The following is a 9534-nucleotide window of genomic DNA, read 5'->3' on the forward strand; positions in this document are numbered from 1 at the left end:
AAAATTAAACAAATTAGAAAACTGGAAGCATTTTTTACTTCGGATTAAAAAAAAAAAATTCCGTTTTTGGTTATGACTAAGAGAAAAAAAATATTTACCTTAAGAATATTTTATCAACATGTTTCAGTTTAGTTTTGTTGGTCAGAATCTAAGTTACTGAGAGGGAAATGCCCCAATTACTAAAGTTGGGCTGTGTTATCATTTTAAAAGCCCACATCAAAAACCAAATCATTAGAAAAGAAAAAAAAAAGGGAAAAGAAAAGTTGCAAGCTCGTTGATGGTAAAACTAAAGGTTCTGAGAACCGAATTGGTTATCGAACTGCTCTAACTATTAGTTTATTGGTTCATAGATTCAATCAGTTTGACGGTAGTTCAACTGGAAAAATCGTTTTATAATAAAATAATAAATAAAATATAAATAAACACATTAAAACATAATTATAGTCTAATATAAATATACAATGCACAAGTTAAATATTATCTTAATGTAGCTAAGTCAAAAAGTAAAACAAATTGATAGTATTGCACAACAAACACATCAGAACACAATAGCTGAAACAAAAAAAAATCAACACAGAAATAAAAGATTCAGCTCACCAATCCTAACCAGAAATAAAATCAAATTCCAATAACAAAGAAATCTAAAAGCCTAGAACAGAGCAGAGCAGATCTTGAGCAAGAGGGGGAACAGCGCTGGCAGGCAATGACAATCCATTCCAATAACAATACAAAATTCACAGGCAATAACAATCCATTCCAATAACAATACAATCCAATCCAATAACAATACAAAGTTCACAGTTCTGAATTAGTAACTTAGTTCAGTTGAAACAGGCAAACAATTATTCAATCACTATATCACTGTATCAGTTCACATTTCACATTTCACAGTTCACAGAAAAATAATTATTCAATCACTATATTACCATATCAGTTCACAGTTGAATGACTTAAATCAGAGTTCACAAAGCTTCACTATTTCAGTAAATCATAAATTCAGAGTTGACAGAGCTTCACTATATCAGAGTTCATAGAGCTTCACCATATCAGAGTTCAATCATAAATTCATAGTTAATAAAAAAATTACCTAGAGAACATGCAAGAGACTGTGGTTGCGGAGAGGGACAGAGACACCGAGAGACAGAGACAGAGACACCGAGAGACAACGAGGGAGACAGAGCATGCAAGAGTGGTGGAGCAGATGGTGGCTTCGAAGGTTGCGATGGCTACTGCGCGATGGAGGGGAAATGAGCGAGCAGATGGTGGCTGTTCGAAGGAACGACGGCGGCGGCACGAGGCGGTGGCTGGACGGAGGTGAGGGCCAAGGGGGGCTCTGGAGCTCGATGAGATTGAAACGGCGCTCTGGAGTCTGTCTGGAATGCTAGATTTGGCACGGGAGGATGCAGTTAGGGCTTGCTAATTGCCTCAGTGAGTGAAACACCGACGTTTGGTTGGCCATTCAAAAAATCGGTCGAGTCACAGTTCGGTTCGACTGACCGGTTCAATTGTGGTTTCTGAAATCTACGATTTTGGCATATATTCGAACCGCTTTTTTCAGCGGTTCACAGTTCAACCGGTTTGACCGATCGGTCCGAACTGGTTTTCAGAACTTTGGTAAAACTCATGGTTCTAAAAATTGGATCGAATTGACTGGTTGAACCGATTCAATTGGGAACTGGCATTAAAAACGGTCCGATCCGATATTTATAACAGTTGGAAAAAGGCCTCTGGAAAACCGTCGAATCGGATGGTTACTGGGTTGGATCGGACCGATAACTGGTCAGTTCGAATAAAAACGATGCCGGTTTGTTTATTTGAAAAAAAGAAGAAAAAAAAAGCAAAACCATTCATGAGCCAACTCCCCCCTTCTTCCCCCAATCATTCATGCACTCCCTGGAGACCAATGCTCTGAAAACCGGATCGGACCGGTTTAACTACAAACCGGCAATACTAATAGTCTGGTTAGGCATGTAAAACCGAAAATCATAAAACCGATAAAAAACTGTTTAATTGGACAAGAACTGGCCGGTCAGACCGAACCGAAACCCGGCCAATCGGACCGAATCGGAACCCGGCCGGTTTACACACAAAAGGGAAGCTCATTCGTTTCTTTCTCCCTTTCTCCCTTTCTTTCTTTCAGTCAGAGAAATCACCCAGACCCAACCACAAAACCATAGCACTGTAAGCCTACACCACGGCCACAAGGAGTGGCATCCTGCCGCCGTCCGTCGCACTCAAAGTTCGCCATCCGTCATCTAGCTTCCCTCGTGCTCCAAATCTTCAACCCCTGTTCGCTGTCACCGATCGCGGTTGCTTCCTCGAGCTCGGCGTCCGTCGTCTTTGTCTGCTCAGCCGCGCTTCCGTCGCCGTTTGTTTGCCGTTCACGTTTGCGTCTTCGTTCGCGTTCTTCGCCATTCGCGTTCGCTCGGCGTTCACCGTTCGCGTTCACTCGCTGTTCACCGTTCGAGTTCGCGTTCGTCTGGAAGCCACGTTGCTCTGCTTCAAACTCTGCCACCAACCCGCGCGCTCCACTCACCCGTCGAACTGCTCTCTTTTGTTGCCGCCGTGAGTTCCCTAAACCCGCCACCAGACAATACACTCACACAACACCAATACTCTTCTTCAAACTCTGCAACTTCTGATTTCTATTACAATAAGTAATTATTTGATTTGGTAGTGGTTTGGATTTTTTCATAGACTAAATTAAAGTTACAATAGTTATGTTCTCTTCTCTATCACATTGAAATTAAGCTTTGATTTCTCTTATTTCGTTTTAATTTTACCGCACTCAACATGTTTAATGAAATGCTTTAACCATATTTCTGGTTGGTTTTATAATTTCTAGCTTTTAGAAACTTAGTAAGTTGATTGCATGTGAAATTAGAATAATTGGATTATAGTAATTAGGAAATTTTAGCTGTACAAATAGCATCTTTGCAGAAAACATGTTAGCATGATGATTCCACTTGCATTAGTGTTCTTCTGGTAAATTTTTTAACTGTTATTGTGAACTTGTTAATTTGCTAATGGTTCTTGTGTTTTTCTGTTACTTTTATTTTTTTTTTTTTGTTGTGATTTTCTGTTCTTGAATTTGTTAAGTTGATTTGCTAAATTGTTGGGCTGCTGTTGTTTTAATTTGTCAAATTGTTAGGTTGCTGCGACTTAATTCTGAATTTGTTGCTTCCCAGTCACAGAATCAGAACAGAATGCTCAGTTAGTGTTTGATTGATTGGCTTTGCTCACCTATTGTATTTGATGATAAATTTTAAATTGATAACTTTTAAATTTTAAATTTGCACTGCCCATGTTACTGATTCACTGTTCTTTCATTGCTTTTTGTTGTTGTTAATCATTGTGATGAGCTTTGTTAAAATTTGCATTGCCTATATTACTGAGTGTTCTTTCAGTGCTTTTTGTTGTTGTTAATCATTGTGGTGAACTTTGTTAAAATTTGCACTGCCTATGTTACTGATTCACGGATTCATCCCTCTCGTCATTATCATTGGCATGAACTCCGAACCAAAGTCCCAACTCTCTGGATAAAATTGTAATGAAAGCTTATTGGGACTTTTTCTTCTACTTAAGGTATGAATCAGAATGATGAGGCCAAGTTGTGAATACACAAGTGTCAATGGACTATAATATATATTGAATTTGTGACATTAGAAGGGTGTAATAATAACAATAATGGAGTCATGTTACTTGAATATTGAGGTTTAACATTTAAACTCTCAGCTTCTCAGCCCTGTTTGATTCTTCATCTCAGGCAATTGAATTGAATCAACCAGGCCTTCCTTTTCTTTTTCTTTTAGTTGATTCTTAATTTTTCTAATATATGTAACTTTCTGAATCAAGCGAATCAGATTATGTAGTTTTCTTGATTTGGGATATTTTCGAAGACGCATTAGAAGAGCTATTTTATTATTATGTTTGCTATAATAATATTCACATGTTCTGTATGCTTGTGATTGTTTCGGTGTTTACATTTTCTTTCCAAGTCACTTGCTGTGGTTGTTCTCTGAGTTAAGGCTTTGTATGTGTGTGTGAGAATATGTGATAATGTTGAATGCTGTTGCATCTAATAGGAGTTCTTGGAGTACCCTCATCTTTGGTCCTTTATAATTTATTTATTATTTTATTCTAAAACGGTTTTTTCGGTTGAACCACCGATTGGACCGGTTAGACAAATAAACCAGTGAACCAGTGACTAAAGCGGTTTGATGACCGGTCCGGTTTTTAGAACCTTGCTGGAGACCTCTGAAGCCAAGGAAAACTCTAGCCCTTCATCGCCGCCGCCGTCCCCAGGTCCTCAGCGCCACCGCTGCTTCCTCTCCCCCGTGTCGTTTTCATCTTCGCTGGCACGTCGTTTTCATCTTCCTCTTCCCCAGGTAGCTCGGCACGTCGTTTTCATCTTCGCTGGCTTCTCGGCACGGAACCCAGGTTAGTGGCCCTGCTTTCAATTCTTCGCCTCCGCTTCTTCCTTTTAATTTCTGAATGTTCGGTCTTCTTCTTCGTTTGAAGTTCTGAAATTGTTGTTCAATTTTTGTTCCATTTTTCTTGTAATGTTTTGTAAATTGTAATTGTCTGCTGCTGATGGATCTGTCTTGTATTTGCTGGTTGCTGATGGCTGTAAAATAATTTTTTTTCAAATTTACTGATGACTCGGCTCTGTTAGTTGCTGATGGCTCTTAATTTTTTTGTTCAAATTTACTGATGGCTTTGTTTGTAGTTGCTGGTTTTGCTGGGTGAAGGTTTAGTGTTTTGGAATGTTTTATAATGTGCTAATGTTTGTAATTGCTGGGTGAAGGTTTAGTGTTTTGTGATTATTGATTAATGTTTTGGTTTAGTGTTTCTCTCTTTTCCAGATTTCCCTTCTCCCCGTATTTCTGCATGTTGCTGAATTGGTAATCAATAAATTTGCCCTTTTGTTGTAAATTGGGACTTTACTAGAATTTGTTAAATTTGTTGCTGTAACTTGAATTTGTTGCTTCCCAGTCACAGAATCAGAACAGAATGCTCAGTCAGTGCTTGATTGACTGGCTTTGCTCACTGATTGTATTTGATGATAAATTTTAAATTGATAACTTTTAAATTTTAAATTTGCACTGCCTATGTTACTGATTCATTGTTCTTTCAATGCTTTTTGTTGTTGTTAATCATTGTGATGAATTTTGTTAAAATTTGCACTGCCTATATTACTGAGTGTTTCTTCAGTGCTTTTTGTTGTTGTTAATCATTGTGATGAACTTTGTTAAAATTTGCATTGCCTATGTTACTGATTCACGGATTCATCCCTCTTGTCCTTAAGAAACCTTTAACTGCCGCGAGAGGAGAGAGCTCCCATTGTGAGCAACCATGGCACCAAACAAAAGGAAGAAGAACAAGAACAAGAAGGGTCGATACGGCGTCGCAGAGATAAAAACCCTAGGCAATGATCTTCTCTCTTCAGCTTCAAACATCAACAACCTTCCTCTTCTCCTCAATTTTGTTAACCCTTCTTCCCCACCACACCATCTCCTTGAATCCCTTCTCTCTCTCCACTCCTTCTTCCTCCCTCTCCTCCCCACTCTCCCTTCCTCCTCCTCACGTGCCGCCGACGCAAAAGGATTTGAGCACCAGTCACACTTCATCTACAATGCCTGGCTAAGGTCAAAGTTCGATGAGCTCGTCAAGTCTTTCCTGGAGGTTCTTGTTTCGCCGCGGCAACAGCAAGAGGAGCAGGAGGCTGTCAAGGAGGTCGTGCTTGACACGCTAATGGAGTTTGTTAAGGTTGCTAATGGCGGCAGGTTCCATTCTGCTATATACCATAGGTTCCTCCATAGCATTGTAAGTTAATGAGCAAAAGCTCAAATTTGATTTGTAAGCATTGGGATCAATATAACATTGTAGTTTTATGAATTAGTCCTTTTGATTTTTTTATTTGAGCCGAATTAGTCCATAATTGATAGTTGCATTATTGATTTCAATGGCAATATAATAGTTGGAAATATGTGCGGGAAAATAAATAAAATTTTATAAGCACAAGTCAGCTTTGAAAAGCTCCCGCTTAGGGCAAAATGAAAGCACAAGCACTTCTTGAAAAAGCTTTACCAAACCAAACCGTAGTACTTTGATTTATGCTTGTACTTTCATGACCAATTTGAAGTTTTATTTATATATCTTTTGATTAATTCTATCAGGTCCATTCTGAGAGTTCGGTTGAATTTTTGGTGGATTTACTAACAGCGAAGTATTTCAAGTATATTGATGTGTGGTATGAGTTATTGTTGTGATTCAAAGCTATTCACTTGTTTTACATTGTTCTTGAGTCACTGGAACAGTTCTTCTGGGGATGAGTGCATGGCCCATGTGAATTGTGAGATTTGGCTATTCTGCTGAAGTTGTCATTTTACTTGGTGCAGTTATTTTACACTCATTAGCCTGAAAAAGCTGGCAACAACTTTGGAGGGAAAAGATCAATCAGGTGCTTTTCTTCCCATTCATTTGCAAAATTGCATAACAAGAGATTTGCATGTTAATTTTTCTTCTTTTAAAAACAATAATTTTGATCTACTTGTGTGCTCTCCATTTGATAACTCAATTCTCTCATCTTTGTTTAGAGGATAAAAGTGAAAATGCAGATGTTGCGGATGCAAGTCAGTTGAGTTCAAGGTCAGTAAGACCTATATAACTGCCACTGCTAAAAACAGTTTCTGTTCATTTCATTTCCATGCTTTATTAAGGAACACTATCATACTGGATTTTTACTTAATTAGTTTAAATTATGATATGATGTCCTTTGGTCATAAATTGTGCCTTTACTTGGTGGTTATCTTTCTTCCTCCCCTAAGTATTTGCTATCTATGACCATGTCTACCAAATTCTATTTGCTATTTGTTTAGTGCAAGTTAGTTCTTTTGATAATTTGAATGTATTGTATTGCAGTACGGAGCGTGTCATCCACAATATCTATTACACCATATCACGTGTCCCTCCTTTTGAAAACTCAGATAATACATCTGATCTTGAAATGTGGAGCAGATCAGGTTGTCTACTTATAGCTTTTTTTTTTCACCCCCATGGTTATATTATCAATCATGACTTTGTGATCATTTTAGGACTGCATTTGATACACAGAATACTGTGCAGTCCTTTATGTAAAATGCTATTAAATTTATATAATAATTGAAATTCATAAATATAATTTTTGTCTGTAGAAAATGAACATAAGCAGCCTTGTGGAGATGTGAATGCAGATGATAAGCAGGTGAAGCCTGGAAAGCATGACAATAGTGTAAGCTATTTTTCCATTTTCATTGCTTAGTTTAAAAGTAGTTCCCCTGTTTTTGTTGTTGAGGATCAAATATATTTTCATTGCTTAGTTTAGAACTACTTTCCCTGTTTTTACTTTTTTAGTTGTTGAGTATCACATATCTTGGACTTTTCCTCAACTTTTGATCTTCTCATCGCAAATACATGTTTTAAAAAGAGAGACGAACATCTTATAACCTATAAGAGTGGCATGACAAGCTCTCAAATCGACTTCTTTTTGTTGAGGAGAGTCGACCAGAAATTTTGCATTAACTGTAAAATTATTCCGGGAGAGAGTTTGACAACACAACATAGGGTGTTCGTCATGGATTTTCGCGTTGAGCAAAAATTGAGGAAAAAACATCATACGAAGAACCCAAGGACGAGGTGGTGGCGGATGAAAGGTGAGGAACAAAGAAGCTTCATAAGACGGGTAGGAGAAGAGGCAAAGTGGGATGGGAATGGAAGCGCGGAAGAGATGTGGAGGGAGATGGCAGAAGTTATTAGAAGAACAGCAAAAGAAAGTTTTGGTGAATCTAAAGGAATAGGACCAAGAAACAAGGAGTCCTGGTGGTGGAATGCGAGTATACAAGAAAAGATAAAGATAAAAAGGGAATGCTTTAAAGAGTGGTCTTTATGCCGCAATGCAGATAACTGAGAAAAATATAAGGTGGCTAAGAAAGAGACAAAAGTGGCTGTAAGTGAAGCAAGAACAAGAGCATATGAGGGTCTCTACCAGTCTTTGGGCACGAAAGAAGGAGAAAAAGGTATATATAGAATCGCAGAGCCGGGAAAGAAGAACGAGAGATTTGGATCAGGTTAAGTGCATAAAGGATAAGGATGGAGAGGTGTTGGCTCAAGAGGAGAAGATTAATGACAGGTGGAAGAGCTACTTCTACGAGTTATTTAATGAGGGACAGAAGACTCTTCCGAGCCTTGGTCGATTATGCACTAGGGAAGAAGATCAAAACTTTGACTACTATCGAAGGATTCGAGACTTCGAGGTAAAAGAGGCTCTAAAGCAGATGAAAAATGGCAGGGCAGTAGGACTTGATAATATCCCGATTGAGGTTTGGAAGGGTCTTGGAGAAAAAGGTATCAACTGGTTAACCAAGCTTTTTAATGAGATTTTAAGGTCAAAGAAGATGCCTGATGAGTGGAGAAAGAGTACCTTGGTACCTATCTACAAGAATAAGGGGGATATACAAAGTTGCGGAAACTATAGAGGGATTAAGCTTGAGTCATACTATGAAGTTATGGGAAAGGGTGATAGAATGGAGGTTGAGAAAAAAGACACAAGTAACAGAGAACCAATTTGGATTTATGCCAGACAGATCTACCATTGAAGCGATATACCTATTAAGAAGGATGATGGAGAGGTATCGTAGTAATAAAAGGGATCTACATATGGTGTTTATTGATTTGGAAAAAGCGTATGATAGGGTACCAAGGGAGGTCTTATGGAAGGTTTTAGAAAAGAGGAGAGTAATGATCGCATATATTCGGGCAATTAAAGATATGTATGATGGGGCCACAACTAGTGTGAAGACTCAAGGTGGTGTGACAGAGAATTTCCCTATTGGTATAGGATTATACCAGGGATCATCCTTAAGTCCATACCTTTTCACATTAGTCTTGGAAGTACTCACAGAGTACATCCAAGAGCCTGTGCCATGGTGCATGCTTTTTGCCGATGATATCGTCCTTATGGGAGAGTCAAGGGAAGATCTAAATAAGAAGTTGGAGTTATGGAAAGAAGCTCTAGAAGTGTATGGTCTGCATATAAGCCGTAGTAAGACGAAATATATGGAATGTAAGTTCAGTCTGAGAAGGGAAAACCCCAATATAGAGGTGAAGATTGGAGAAAACATCCTACGAAAAGTTAAAAGTTTTAAGTATTTTGGGTGCATCATACCGGATAATGGAGAGATTGAACAGGATGTAAATCATAGGATCCAAGCAGGTTGGTCAAAATGGCGGAGTGCATCTGGTTTTATATGCGACAAAAAAAGTGTCTTTAAAACTTAAAGGTAAATTCTATCGCACCGCTATAAGACCGGCTATGCTGTATGGTACGGAGTGTTGGGCGGCTAAAGGGGAGCACGAACATAAGCTGAGTGTGGCAGAGATGAAAATGTTGAGATGGATGAGTGGTCATACGCGATTGGATAAAATAAGGAATGAAGATATAAGGGAGAGAGTTGGAGTAGCACCCATTGTGGAAAAGATGGTTGAATCGCGTCT

The 9534-nt window shown here is 38.6% G+C and overlaps 1 protein-coding gene and 1 long non-coding RNA gene across 2 annotated transcripts in view; both read left to right on the top strand.

Annotated features, from left to right (window-relative positions):
* LOC110270964 lies at window positions 3212-4109 on the top strand. The gene is made up of 2 exons (XR_002360812.1): window positions 3212-3464; window positions 3715-4109. It is a non-coding gene; the product is annotated as an uncharacterized LOC110270964 (long non-coding RNA).
* The window catches only part of LOC107606373 (nucleolar complex protein 4 homolog B), a 7905-nt gene continuing 2625 nt past the window's right edge, over window positions 4255-9534 (top strand). Inside the window, exons 1-7 of the mRNA XM_021109392.1 lie at window positions 4255-4440; window positions 5309-5826; window positions 6180-6253; window positions 6402-6463; window positions 6600-6651; window positions 6925-7025; window positions 7197-7273. Of these exons, the coding sequence (XP_020965051.1) occupies window positions 5356-5826; window positions 6180-6253; window positions 6402-6463; window positions 6600-6651; window positions 6925-7025; window positions 7197-7273 (837 nt within the window). The 5' untranslated portion in view covers window positions 4255-4440; window positions 5309-5355. The remainder of the gene's footprint in view (window positions 4441-5308; window positions 5827-6179; window positions 6254-6401; window positions 6464-6599; window positions 6652-6924; window positions 7026-7196; window positions 7274-9534) is intronic.

Source organism: Arachis ipaensis, chromosome B01 (genome assembly GCF_000816755.2).
Source record: "Arachis ipaensis cultivar K30076 chromosome B01, Araip1.1, whole genome shotgun sequence".
In the NCBI taxonomy this organism is placed as follows: Eukaryota; Viridiplantae; Streptophyta; class Magnoliopsida; order Fabales; family Fabaceae; genus Arachis; species Arachis ipaensis.